At 36.5% G+C, this 14,950-nt stretch overlaps 1 protein-coding gene across 1 annotated transcript in view; it reads right to left on the bottom strand.

Moving 5' to 3' along the window:
* The window catches only part of SLC25A12 (solute carrier family 25 member 12), a 44,981-nt gene that overhangs the window by 11,054 nt on the left and 18,977 nt on the right, over positions 1–14,950 (bottom strand). Inside the window, exons 5-12 of the mRNA XM_039695968.1 lie at positions 13,451–13,597; positions 12,140–12,278; positions 10,803–10,896; positions 10,157–10,241; positions 6,766–6,850; positions 6,145–6,303; positions 2,903–2,955; positions 2,629–2,709 (exon numbers count right to left, since the gene is read on the bottom strand). Of these exons, the coding sequence (XP_039551902.1) occupies positions 2,629–2,709; positions 2,903–2,955; positions 6,145–6,303; positions 6,766–6,850; positions 10,157–10,241; positions 10,803–10,896; positions 12,140–12,278; positions 13,451–13,597 (843 nt within the window). The remainder of the gene's footprint in view (positions 1–2,628; positions 2,710–2,902; positions 2,956–6,144; positions 6,304–6,765; positions 6,851–10,156; positions 10,242–10,802; positions 10,897–12,139; positions 12,279–13,450; positions 13,598–14,950) is intronic.

The raw sequence follows: 14,950 nt of genomic DNA, 5'->3' as shown, positions 1-14,950 counted from the left end.
GGTCTTGGAAGACTCTAACACCATACATAAGCTTTGCTACAGCACTGCCATCCAGAGAGGAGGATTTGCCATGTCTGCTGGAACCTCTCCCAGGCTGCCTCCACTTCCTCACAAGAACCCTTTTGATTGCTGTTTGAGGACTGTGGCATGCACAATGTCCTTTTGTGTATCTTGCAAGAGGGAAGGCTTTTAAAAGTATGAAAGGTCTCTGCTGTAAGCTCTGTAAAATGGCTGAAAATATGCCTTGCTCATTTTGCTCATCCACCAGCAGTTCCATACCAGACATGATCCAAAACTGCATTACTCCTATTAATGAGGAGATAGCTCAACACTAAACACAGGTAAGTGAGGGACAGAGACAGTAGTAAGTCCATCTCTGAGAAGTACATGTGGGCATAATGCTATTTCTTCTGATGTTATGACAAGGTAAAAAATTATGGTTTTACTTTAGACTATATTTATAGCAAAATACTTAAGTGTTTTAAGTAACAAACAGTAACAAAAAGCCACAAAAACCCAAGTTACCCAAATCTAAATGCTGAAAATAATTTTGGCATATATAAAATCCAAACATTCCCACATTAACCCATCATTTTGTACTAACAGAGAGACAAGGAAGAGAATAAAGGAAAAACTAAAGGCAGCATCACCTAAACACAAAGCCTTTTGTGCCCCCTACAAGGAAGTGGACTAAGCTTACTTGTGGCCTTTCCTTGGATGGAATTGTTGGCTGCACCCCATAATATTTTGTAGAAAAACAAAACACAGTAACAACAGAAGTGCGATGACCAACATTATTTCCAAGCAAGTCAACACAGAAAAGAGCTGTCAAAATGAGAATGAAAAGGTCTGAGGATGACAAAAATAGAGACTAATGTCTAATTCCCCTGCTTTGCCAACCAGCACTTTCAGACTCTTAACCTTATAGGCTTGCTAACAAAGATTCTGCTATTTAGGAAGAAAGTGGAATTGCTAAAATTGAACTAAGCAGTAGCAGAGACAAAAAATTCTTCAGCTGGTAAGATATCACATGATCCAGAAGAAGCTACAAAGAAACACCTCTCAGGTTGCTAAACTGTGACTAACACTTCTATAATTTTGTTTAAAATTCTCCCAGATTGAGTGAGATTAACATTATCTTGAGAAAGGAGATGAAAATACCAGCTCAGACAGTCACCTAGAAGGTGTTGTGTTTGGACAGACTACAGATCTGCTCATCTTCAAAAAAAACCACCCAAATCTCTGAAAGCTTATCTGAAACTCAACTTCTCCCCAATTTTTGAATGTTCACTACAGTAAGACAAGTTATTTTGAAAGAGGAGTACCTAGCAAGTAAAAAAGGCACTAACATAGATTGAATTTAGTATTATATATTTCAGTACAAAATAATGTAAAATAATAAAATTCATTATCAGATGTTTGACTTTAATTACGAATTTAAGCACAACACAAACAGAAATTAATTCTATTTTCTGCCATTACAGATGACCTGTATTTGCTTTCTGTGTTACTGAGCTTTCCAGAAAAAGGTTACTCTTCCGTTAGCTACGCATTAGAGCTGCTTTCTCACATTTCTCATAAAATAAACTTTGTACACTGACAGGTGAAGACTCAAGCATGTACCAGGCTGCCAAATTCAATCAGGCAGAACTATAAGCAGTCTCCCTTCAGGGCTGTTTCTTTGAATTAAAAGTTTGCAGAGGTCAACAACCTTTCTGCCCCAGGTTTTGTTGTAAGCCAAGGAGGTTTTATACCAGCCTGTCAGCCTACTCAACTGGAAGTCATTAGTGTTCTCTGCTACAAAAGAAACCCAACTCAAGCCTTAAACATATTATAGGGTTAACAACTGTCGGGGAATCCCACAAATGAAATTAGCCAACGTGCAAAACCAAAAGAAATCCAGCATCAATATCAATTCAAACCACTTACAGATTGCTAAAACATCCACTGAATTACAGCCCTCAATTTCAACAAATACATGGTTTGTTTTTTAACTGTATTTGGATGAGGGATGTAATTAGCATCTGGAGTAACATAGCTGTGTTTTATACAAAGTCATCTAAACAGACAATGCACTTATACATGTTACATGAAAGGTAAGGCTACATTGTTAATTTTTTCCATCTTTTTAAAACAGTAAAAATTTCACATACAGCAAGCTGAAGAGTGCATTTCTTTTCCTTCTTAAAACCTTCAGCAAGAATTAGATTTCCTTTAACCATTCTAGACATCTCCATCCCTCCCCTGAAGGAAACTTAATCACGCCTATAATCCATTCTCAAGGACTACCTGTATCTTCCCAAACTAATGATGACTGGCAGCAGTAGAACATATGGAAAGGGAGAACAGGGCACCCTCTTCTTTGGACTTTGTGCATGAAACCACTGCTGAAACTGGAAGTTATAAACTGGGCCAAAACAAGTTGCTCAAGCACATGGTTCCAAGAGAACTTAATTCAGAGGCATGCTAAGCTTTCCATACAGAAAAAGTACTTGTTTTAGTTCTGGACTGGGAGAAAAAAGAACACTCCTGCTCAAATCAACAAAGCACAGCCATTAACTGTCATTCCAACTTTTCTGGGCATAACTGAAAATCAATTTTTCCTAGGAACACAGGACAGATACTTACACAGCCTCCAGCAAGGACTTCTGCAGGGAATGGAATGGAACCATCTTTCTTGGTAAATTTGTCTCTGACAAAGTCATTAACCTAATAAAGATACAATATATTACACACTATTCTAAGTTCTTTTCTTCCTTATTAATATATATCAAGTAAATCTGTAGCCATATATGTTAGAATGCTTCTAAGTGGTCATCTCTCACACATTTTAGGAAATAAATCCTGTGCATGTTAACAAACAAAAGGATGCCAGGGAGGAAAGAAAAAAAAAGATACGTACAGTTAGCTTAATAGCCTTTTCTGGAGCAACACCTATCAGCTGTGGTAACAAGCCTATAGAAACAAAGACATCATAAGGCAACATTATCTTCCTAATAGAGAAAATAGTATTTTATCAGTGCTGTACAGAAATGCCTTTCTGCACAGGGAATATCCTTTAAGGTGAGTGGCATTAAAGTATGGGATGCTGCTAGAGCACTGCATATTGATACCAGTATAATTTTATATTACAATTTCTGTTGAAAAGTATAATGAAATGTATGACCAGATCTGCCTTCCTCTACTAACTCAAGCCTGATGCTGCTGCTGTACAGATGGAAAGAAGTTTAAGGATCCAACATAAAGCTTGGATATGTCTACTACATAAGAGTTTGTTTGACTTTTTTAGCCCCTTAGCATAATTTTCCCATAAAGCTTGCAATCACTTTTTAAAATGGGATAGTAATTGTGAGATAGACACATGACTATGATAAATTATGCTTAATTTTACTTGACTCACTAACCTGAGTTTTCTGAAGACTCAAGTCAACTAAGGGTAAGAAGGACTTTTCTCTTGTACAGTTCAACATGGTAGCATGAACTTCTTTAAACCCTATAACTAATGAGCATTTTTTAATCTTACTAAGAGGAGGGATTAGTGGACAGAAACTGATTTTGGCAAAACCCGTGGTCCTGGAAAACAGCTACTATGAAAATGAACTGTCATTTGAAAAATGAATGTGCACTTTTCTAGGACCTAATAGGTTTAAGAAAAAAATCAGTAGATGGCAGTCTTAACTTCCAAACATAACACATTACAACAGCAGCTGTTATTATTAAACCCATTTTCTCCATGGTCATTTTGGCATAGGTATAGATCATAAAACTTACAAGAAAGTTGTTTTTATTGGGTATGGTCACTTCCTAATGTTATTCCATGGTTATAGAACATAATTTTGTCAAAAGTGTTTGCCAGTTAACCAACAAAAAAACCCCACAGCAACAAAACTGCATCGATGCCACTTTCCATTATTTGTTAAGTACAGAGAAATCATAGCTAAAAATGGTAAATGTTCAAAATTCCCAGAAGAACTCATTCTGCAGAATTTTTTTGCTACTTCCTGAAAAGGAAGCTCAGAACAAAGGTGCTTTAATAGAAAGTGCAGCAGTTAATATATGCAGTGTAGTGTGTTCTTCCAACACAGTACTTTCTGTGCGATTTACAGACTTACTATGCTGAGGAAAGGTAGCTATTAAACACAAAGAAAGGTTGACAGTAACAAAAAGAAATGGTGCCCTCCCAGCCTGAATATCCAACTATGATGAAAAGACAATCCAGTTCTGCAATGCCTATACTACTTAAAAGAAACAAAACCATCAGACAAAACACCACAAGACAATCCCCCCACTTCCTTTTTTTCTGCAGCTGAACTCACTGGGCACACACATTTGGTGTGTCAGAGAACCTGGGACACAGCAGGGGCTAGTAAGGGACCTGAGAAGAAACTTTATTAATTCTGAAGTTCGATGCCAGGACTCAAAAGTGTCTTTATTTTCTTGACCAAAAATCGTAAGTTTTTATTTAGAATTATAACATTTCCAGTTTGTGTTCAGTTCTATTTTTTGAACTGCAGGAAACAACTACATCGTACCACTATATTATGGCATAGATGTATTGTTATATTGCAATGCAATTAGGATAATCCAGCTCAGGAATATAAGAACCCAGTAACAGACCCACAGTAAACTCCATAAGTGTTTCTGCTGTTTAGTTTAACATACTTCCAACAGACCATCAAAATCTCCAAGTCCAAATCTGAGCAACATGCCGACCATTAACTGTAACAGTGTCAAAACAACTACATTAACTTCTTATCCTAAACAATCTTAAAAACAATTATTAACAGGCTATTAAAAACTTTAGCAAACTGATATCCTTTCAAAGAAGAATATTTTTTCCAAGTATGAAACACTGATTTTAACTCATCAATAGCATCATCCTTGATTTCAAAATGCTTGAGGTAAGGTCAGAAACAAAAATAAAATAACAAGTTATTTTAAATGCTGCTCTGTAAAAATAGTGGTGGGGGGGCAAGAGAAAGAAAACAGTACTGTAGAACAGCACGGAAGAATCAGTCTCATAGATGTAACTCAAGTATTTGCTTTTATGAAAAATTTAACATCAAAAAAGAAAGCAATTTACCAGTAAGACATAATTTATACAGACTAAAGCTATTTCATCAACTTTGCACCAATATATTCGTTCCCTTACTTGCACAGCAAAATCCTGAAAGACCACCAAGCACTCTTCAGAACACACAGACTTTCACACGCAAAAATTTCTTAGACACTGTCCATAAAGGATACTGCCCAATGTCTTTACTGCCAGAACACATCACAAAGCAGAACAAAATGCTGTAGCCATCACATGAGTTTGCTGCAGCTAAAGAACCAGATGTGCCAATTAATAAATACCTTGCTGATCCTTTTGAAAACGGTGAACTTCATAAAGTTATGGGAAATTAGAATTAAAAATAGAGAATTCAACTAAGTATCTATTCAAAGGGCTGGCAAGCATGTAGCTTGTATGTAAGTCACCTTACCAAAGTGATTAAAACTCAGCCTAATTGATAAAAAGCTGAACTCTTAACCTGTATCTTAGAGGTTTATTCTTTTTCAAAATTACAATTTTCTGAGTTTCACTGATGATATTTTAAAGCAAAACAGAGCAACATAATTCAACAGAAGAATGCAACTTATATTCACAAGATAAAATTATAAAACAAGTCCAACTACCTGCAAAAGCATGAAGTATAAGATCTTGCATCCAGTTTACAGATACATTTCCAAGTTACTGCCTTTTGTCTCTTAACAAAGAAGATTTGCTGCAAAACCAATCTTTATTCCTCAGACGCTAATATGCTCCTGCCAGCAAAAGTTGCAATCCTCAATTTGCGAGATTACAATTATATCCTCAACACTTACACCCCAAAAATTAGGTCTTTAAGTTACTTAAGCAGCAAGGAGCAAATCACTAACAACAACAAGAAAAAGCCCAGTTTTTCCCAGCAATTGTTTATGATGAAGGGTATGCAATGGAAGAAAAATACTGAGCTCAGAAATGAAAGCAAAATTAGACATGATATCAAGTATTCCGATTTTCCTTTAGGAAACTAGCTGTTGAGGTATTAAAATAAAAAAAAAAGGGGGACAGAAAATTACTGACTTTATATATATATATTTTATTTTTTTTAATTCACTTACCTCTGTAAAGACCAAAAAAGCCTTCAAAACGCAAAACCTTTTTAAAGCAGTCAAAGCTGTTTTTATACATCAACTCTCCTACGACTGAACCTGTGGTGCGCTGGTTCTGCATACGAGTTTTCACCAGGTCTATGGGATACACTGCAGTAGCACCAACAGCTGTAAGAAAGCATCTGGAGTATTATTTCTGCAACACCATTGTTGGTGTAGAATATAATTATTGTGATGATTTTCTACGGCATTTATTTAAACACAAAGAATACATAAGCTGGTAAGGCCTCTGGTATGCTGGGGGTAAGAAAGAACAATAATGAAGGTCTAGGAAAAAAGTCTCAAGGAGAATGGATTACACTGTTACATAAAACAAGGCGTGCAGAATGAAGAACATCTATCTGAATTACCACTAAGGAAACTTGTTACTGGTGTAGTTTCAAAGGACTGTGGAGGGGGTCTAGAACCCAAGTGATAAGGAAAGAAGGGAATAGCACAACCAAAATGATTCCAACATCTGGTTTTACACAAGTATAACCAAGACATCCACCTTAGATGGGATCAAGTAGTCTGGCAGAACAGTGTTAAACTACCCCAAGCTTGGAAACAGAAAACAGAATTATTACTCACCTCCAGCAACTGAGCCTAAAGTGAATCTGTAAGCTGACTCAGCTATCTGGAGCCAAATAGGTCTGCCTAATTCTCCAAAAGATTGCTGTGTGAGGGAAGAAGAAATGAAAAAAAGCTTGAAAATCTGCACAGGAAAATAGGCATCTGTGAATTGCTTTTACAATGGTACAGAAAGAATCTGATAAAAATTAGTAGCTTTATGTTCAGGAGGAAGAAGAAAAAGCAATTAGTAGATAATGTCTGTTGTGCCTAATGGATGAAGCACATTTTCCAAATACTTGTTCTAGAAAATATTCCTTACATATTCCTAGCTGTGCCAAACCAGTCCAGCAGTATAACCAGAACAATGATGCTCAAGAAAATGAAGACAGAAACCCTAAACAACTTTGTTATTTTCTATTCTGTGCCTTTGAATTTGTAAGGCATGGAACTCCCTTTTGACTCAAATAAAATTCAGTATTTCAAAAGGAATTCACATACTATCTCACAGACAGGCTCTATCAGCACAGAACATATTTTAAGATCACATATCCATTAATGTGTAGCACAAGCATAAGATTTCATGTCTTCAAAACAGAAGACAAGTCTCTTCATGCTGTTGCTAATTTACAGAGCAATGCTGACCTCCTTTCAGTTTCAATTCTTTCAATTACACAGACTATTATAAATGTGTTAGGTATTCTAAATAATACTGTCTGCACAGAAAATATCTGCAGAGACTCGTAATTATGTTATTAAATAGCTATTAGAAACAAGGTAACTGAACTGGTTAACCAGACATGTTCACAAACTTGCACTGTAAATTATGTAAGAAGGGCCAAAGTTTCATCCAACCATATAAATAAGAGAATTAGAGAAGAATTGGTATTATGCAGTATAACTTGGCTGGGCTATCTAAGAGGCCAAAATATTAACTGTTAAATTCCATAGTAAAGCAGATACTAAAGTCCACTTTCCAAACACAAATCTGGTTTTCCTAAAAGTAGCCTGTACTGTTAGCAGATGTGCTTCTGGCAGGACAGCTGGAATGTCCAGACCCCAGACAGATGCATCTTAGGAATTTTCACAAAGATTACCACACACACACTTCTCAGCTCCCTCTCCAGGGCTACCCAGCCAAGGAGCTCAGCTCACTGAAGCACCACAGGACAGTGCCTGCCTCAGCACAAGCTGCTCTGGGCTGGTGGGACACTGGATGTGCAAGAACCTGCCCACACTGCACAAGTGTTACACGGTACACACACAACACAGGACAGAAGCCCACGAGCTCAAAATGAGTTCATTACCTGTAAAAAAACATGGATTATATTTGATACCCTTTTCCACAGAATAAAAAGGTACAGCTAAAACCACTTCCCTTCACAAGACTTTCCTCCCCCACAATATAGCTTAACAGAGAAGAATAGAGAAATTCTAGGTAGCACCAAAATTACACACTGAACATGCAGACCAGCATAAAAAAGCATCAATCAAATGTACTGCCTTTACAAGCAACAGAAGCAATAAATCCAAAGAATATCCTCATTATTGTAAAACCACTATGCTTTCCTATTAAAAAAAAAACACAAAAAAAACACACCATATGCAAAACCCCCAAAGGATAATAAAACCAAAATAACCACAAAAATAAATTATAAAATTCAGATATATTTCTTTTGATTCACGTAAATAAAAGACACATGCAATAATATACCCCAAAAAGCCTTAGAAGCAGAACTAGTTCTTCATTCCACTGAAATTTTCTCCTAGCTTAGCACACCTGCTGCCTTTCAGCTGGTTTAAGATTATTCTTTTTTCTCGAAGCTTCACACGGTTCTCATCAAAATCCAATCATTGCATTTAGACATTAATCTTAGTGAATGCATCACTGAATGTTAAAAATCAAATTCTTTCTGAAGGAAATGTCACTTTTATATTATTAAATAAGTGTTCACAAAGTTTTCAGTTTACTTGTGTGTTCAGATGGATATGTAAATGAATGTAATTAATGCTATAGCTTTCAAATCATGAATATTTATAAAGAGAAAATTACTGTAGCTGTCATCCCCATAGGATATTCAGCTGCTAAGCTTTAAAAAAAATCTTACACAATGAAAAAAATTGACAATAAAGTAAACATGGTTGAAAGCAGGCTAATTTTCATTTCTACTAAATCTATACAGAGTGATTTTATGTAAAAATTTAGATTTTTCTTTACAAAGGGATTTTTAAATCATATAAAACTGATTACAGAATTGGTTTCATTTCCCAGGGACAGCTGGACCACACTGAGATGATATCTGCTCTTCAGGAACTGATATCTTTCATTTTGTCAATACACTTTATTTACTGTTCATTTTGGATAAGATCTAATAAAAGACTATTCCTTATAAACTAAAAAAAATATAATTATTTTGCTTTCTGGTGTCTGGTTTTAACACACAATGTGGAATAAGATGAAAATATAACGTACTACTTCAAGAGTATAAAAAGAGTGTATTCTGTTCTAGTGATGAGGGAAACTTTTACCAGTGAGCTCATTCTGGAAGGGTGCCAAGCTACAAAGGTAGATCTGGAGAATGAAGTCAGTATTTTGTCCACTCGGAGAGGTGAGTACGAAGAACACATTTGTAAGCTTTACGTTTAATATTCATATTTTTTACTACCTGTATTAAGTTTGTGTGGCAAAGCTGGGGTGGGGGATGCAAGGGTGGCTTTGTGAGAAGCTGCCAGAAGCCTCCCTCATGTCTGACAGAGCCAACACACACCGCTGGCCAAGGCCAAGTCCATCAGTGGCAGTGGCAGCCCCTCTGGGATAATGGTATTTAAGAAGGGGGAACAAACCCTGTGCAATGGCAGCTGCTAAGAGGAGTGAGAACATATGAGAGAAACAATTGTGCTGGTACAAAGGTCAGTGAAGGAGCAGGAGGAGGTGCTCCTGGCACTGGAGTAGAGATTCCCTGTAGGACCCCACAGGAACAGGTGGATGCATCCCAAGGAGGCTGCAACTGCATGGAGGACCCATGTGAATGTATTCCTGAAAGACTGCACCATGTGGAAAGGACACACACTGCAGGAGGTTGTAAAGCACTGGGCTCCACAGGAAGGACTCATGCTGGAGAAGTTCATGGAGGACTGTGCCCTGTGAAAAGGCCTTTCAGGAGTGAACAAATGGACTCAGGGTAAGGAATCCAAGCATTCATACGTGCTCATATCTAAATAGGCCATGCTGACATCTCATACCTTGTCTAGAGACATACAGTATCTAACAGCCTGCCCTATTTCTATCCTCACAGCAATACACACAGCATGTTCCACTTGTCAGGGATCTGTTTAAAGTACATTATTCTTATTTTTCATTTGCAAGTACATGTTAACATTCACTTAATTTCAAGTTTTTTCTTCTACCCACCTGCCTCTGAAGCTCTGCCAGGTTATAAGGCAATGCACCTTCAGCCAGTGGTGCTATTCTCTCAATATCTGCCAAAGTTAAGCGCCTTCACACAAAGCAGAGAAAAGCAAATTATGGTTAGATAAAGCACCAAACATATGAAGTACAGTATTTCTGGCCACACCCCACAAACTACATACGAGTTTAAAAAAAGACACTTGTCATATCTTAATGCAGACCTAAGAAGTCTGCTACATTGCATTAAAGAATGCTTGGAGATGAAGGGAACATTAATTATTTAGAAGTTCTTCACTACTAGCAATAAGGAATATAATACACAAATGAAACCATTCATAGCTATTTCTACGTAAGATTTTGCATGCATTAAAGATCCATGTCAAACATCAACCAGTGCATTTGTAGCCTTTTGGGAGTATTGTGTTTTGCTACTTCATATGTATATGTATAATACAATTAATAATTGTGCTTGACATACACAATTCACTTAAAAAACCCATGGACACAACAAAATCAGTTTACATTGAACGAATTACTGTAACAAATAGAGCAGAACACAAAACTTTTGAAAATTAGGACAAAAATAAGAGGTCACACAAAACCCATAAAAATTATGATTGCAAAATGATAAAATTCATTATTATGTTACCCAGTAACACTGTATAAGTCTGTAAGTTGGTAGAGAATATCTATTTCCAGTGGTGTAATTTGTCCAAAGTGGATTGCTGAGTGTGTAAATTCCTCTGGATTTAAAAGGGAAAGAGAAATACAACATTTGTGTTATTTGACAAATTTCCTCTTTGAATCCTTTCAAATAACTTTAACATCATAAAGATGAAGTCTATCACCTAGAAGTAAAATCCATAATGCAAAGGGAAAAGGTATCATTAGGAGAACACCTATCCTGAAACAGGCCTTCCCAACACAGAGTCTGACTCCCACAACTCTGACTTATGGTAAATATTCACCAAACACAAATAATTAGCAAGCTTAATAAAATTAAATTAGCTTGCTCAAATTAGCAAGCTTAATAAAATGACACCCACAATTTGTGATTCTTGCTTCTGAACTTCTGCAAAATGGAACATAACAGAAAAATGGCCCATTATTCACAGCTTTAAGGGCAACTGACTCATGTATTCCCATCATGTCCAGTCTTCTTCCTCTCAGAGCTGACTGACTCCAAGCTTAGATATTCATCTGGCCAAATCACACAACATGTTTATGACATAATTGGCAAGTTATAGTTAACAAGTCTAAGCAGTAAAAACACAGCAGCTTTTTCTCTCAGTACAAATCCAAGCAAGATGTATTTATGCATCTGTACCAAAACACATTGCTAGGCAATTTGTTAGGACAATTTGGAGGATGAGAAGAGGCCTTTTATACTTTCCTTTAGGGAAAAATATGCAGAGCATATGAATATAAGCTAAACAAAGAAGAAGAAAAATAATAAAAAGAACTTGGCATGCTTTTTACCACACAATGGTTTGGCTGCTCCCATCCATAGTGGTAGTAAAATACTGGTGATAAAATCTGTCATGAAATGGCTACAAAAGCACTCTGCTTCAGTCTGTGACAAGACTGAAATACAGCAACCTTTCACATGCACAGGGATTTGTATGTACTAACTGGCACAATCTATATACAAAACCACTCAGATTTTCAAACTTAACCCATTCCACCACATTCCCTAGGAACTTCCTATCTCTAAGCAACAATGCATCTCTTTCAAGGAGCTGTAAAATCCTCAGTATTATACTGACTTGCAGTTACTCATTCAAACAATAACTCCTGCCAGAATCTTCTCTTCAATGGGTTAACTGAAAATACTTCCTAACCTGTGAGGATGAAAATCACCCACAGCTAAAAAACACTTTCTCAGTGGCCATAAACTGACTTCTGACTCACCTTAACCCATGTGCATCACCAATTACAAAATGGACAGAATTAAAAAAGTAACAAACTATAGGAAATGTATCTTACCTTTTGTGACTTCAACATCTCTTCTTGTACCTGCTATATTACTGTATATCTTCCTAACAAGATCCATGTTATTCAAAAGGGCATTAAATGCATTGAAAAAGGAGAAGCTGACCTGATGTGATACAGTTCCACCAGCTACCTTTAAAAATTAAATGAAAACAGTTAAGTGCCTTAAGCACTTTTACAACATCTTATTACAATTACAGAAACACTCATTTGAGCAAATTATAAGAGAATTAAAGATATATTTCTATTCCTGTAATTTTAAGATATTTTTAATAGAAACATGAGGGGAGAATTATTAAACAGGATACTATTTTTGTGGTAAAGACTGAACACCAGGAAACGATTAGGAAATAATCATACAAGTAGGTTATTGTTGAAGTTATCTGACAGACACATTAAAAGTGCCACCAAATAATCTTCTGAAAGAAAAATGCATGCAAATGCAAATGCCTTTGGATAAAGGCACTAACTGATTTTTTGCATCACATACATCAATGACCATTTACTTCAAAGTCTAAAGTTAGTTCTCTAAATTTTACAGAAGACAGTATGCCTTATGAGTAAGGCAAGGCAAGATTTATAGGTAAGATAGCAAGATAAAAGTTATTACTTTATCCTCTATAAATTTCATTCTTATGTAATTTTCATACTACATACTTTCAGATTATAACTTGTATGTTATTACTTTACCTACAGATCTTGCCAAACTATGAGGGCTGTAACCATTCTACCTCTAGAATCTACATACTGATTTTCCAAACTCTGATCTGAAAAAGAAAAGAATGCAAGAGTACATAATGGACAAAATTGTAAGTAGTCTCCAGCTCCTGAGATGTCATATATTCAAATATAAAAACTGGATGCTTTTGTCCTAAGTAACTTCCATTGGATTTGATGATTTTAAGGGTCTTTTCCTATATGGTTCTACAATTCTGTGATTATTTCTGTACCAAGTACTTGCCCTGCTCTGGTGAAAAGTATAGTAGACTAACTCAAACTGCTTCCAATGGCACTTTAAACATGCAAACCAGACTGCCAACCTTTTCACTACTGCAGCCAAGGAATGCTGCCATGTTTCACCCTGCCCACTCTATTATGAAGCAGATAATCTCTAGCACCGAGACAGTGAGTGATAAACAGGTAGAAGACAAAGTGGGAGAGAAGCCATTCATCTTTAAACATCACAGCTATTAAACACTGAATTCAAGGGGCAATGAGTGATAAACAGGTAGAAGACAAAGTGGGAGAGAAGCCATTCCATCTTCAAACATCACAGCTATTAAACACTTTTTGTTTAACACTTACTGAAACTAAATTTTCTTCCACAAATGGAGTTAGCATATGGGAGCGAATGGTAACCATGATCTCATTGAAGTCCAGCCCAGTTATCAGACCACTTTTGTTTTTGTCCTTCAATGCAAAGGCTTGTCTTGCATGTTCTGACTGCAGCTCCTAGAATGAATATTCAGAGATAGCAGATTAGAAGCAGATTCTGTAACCCACTTTCACAAAACTTTCACTAATTTCATATTCTTACACTCCAATAGGTCTGTGCATACAGACATAGCATAACTACAGTTTAAACTTCAAGGCTAGCTCAACTGAAATAAGAAGTCTGCATACTGATTTTATCCACAGATTCATTCCTCTGTCAAAGAAAAGCCTCAATTCAACTGTAAGGAAATATGCACTTTCACTACATGATGTAAGAAATGAACTTCACATACCCGTGTGCTGCCTGCTATCTATTCCTTAATTAAATACTTAAGTGCTAAAAAAAACTTCTGATACTGATCTTGAAGGCACAAAATGAGATGATCTCTTACATATCCAAGATGAAATATGACTGGGCTATTATATACTAACTCACTGGAAAGTACTTGAAAATAAACAGGAGGACAGTGAAAATTATATAATATGGATTTAGATTGCCCCAAACAGCTATTTCCCATAATGTCACAAATGGTCACTCATTTCAGACAATTTAAAACTCCCATACAAACTGTAAAAACCTTCATACAAAGATCACTGTGGTAACCTAACCTCAAGATAATAATGATAGTTGTAAATTCTATGTCCAGAAAAAGTTGTTTCCTTCTATTCAAGCAAACAATAAAGCCCACTCAGCTGTCATTCAGACCTCTAGAAGCTGCTAAAAAATAAGCACGTTCTGACAGACAGTAAGAAGAGGGCAAACCATCTAGCTTATAGCACCTTTGCAGTAATTTCTCAACTCTCATAACCTCATGAACAACGTTTTCTAGATCAGGGTACAACAAACGTGCTCTGATTCAAGCTCCAAACCCCAGAAGATGGTGTTAGACCAAAAGAGAAAAACAATCTTATATAAAAAGAAGGGATAAAAATATCCAAATTGTGTACATACTGAAATTACTGCAATCCATACTAGCCTTCCCTACTAAGGATTTTAATCATACCATGACAGTAAGAGGCTACTTTATCTTACATGACAGTATCTTGGAAAACCAAACATATAACTAGAACAGACATTTATCATTCTGCTCTTGGAAGCAAGTGCAGAGGAGGGCCATAAAAATGAGAGAGGACTGGAGCACCTCCACTATGAAAAAAGGCTCAGAGCTGGGGCTGTTTGGCCTGGAGAGGAAAAGAAAACAGAAGGCTCCTGAGGGACCTTACTGCAGCCTTTCAATACTTATGGGGGACTTATCAGAAAGATGGTGACAGACTTTTTAGTAGGGCCTGCTGTGACAGGACAAGGGGAATGATTCTTAACTATACAAGGGTGGTAAAACACTGGTACAGGTTGCCCAGGGAGGTGGTAGA

This window comes from Passer montanus, unplaced genomic scaffold, assembly GCF_014805655.1.
Source record: "Passer montanus isolate IOZ18808 unplaced genomic scaffold, ASM1480565v1 scaffold1, whole genome shotgun sequence".
Classification (NCBI taxonomy): domain Eukaryota; kingdom Metazoa; phylum Chordata; class Aves; order Passeriformes; family Passeridae; genus Passer; species Passer montanus.
The sequence above is the reverse complement of the archived record's forward strand: the minus strand, read 5'-3'. Positions and strand labels throughout refer to the sequence as shown.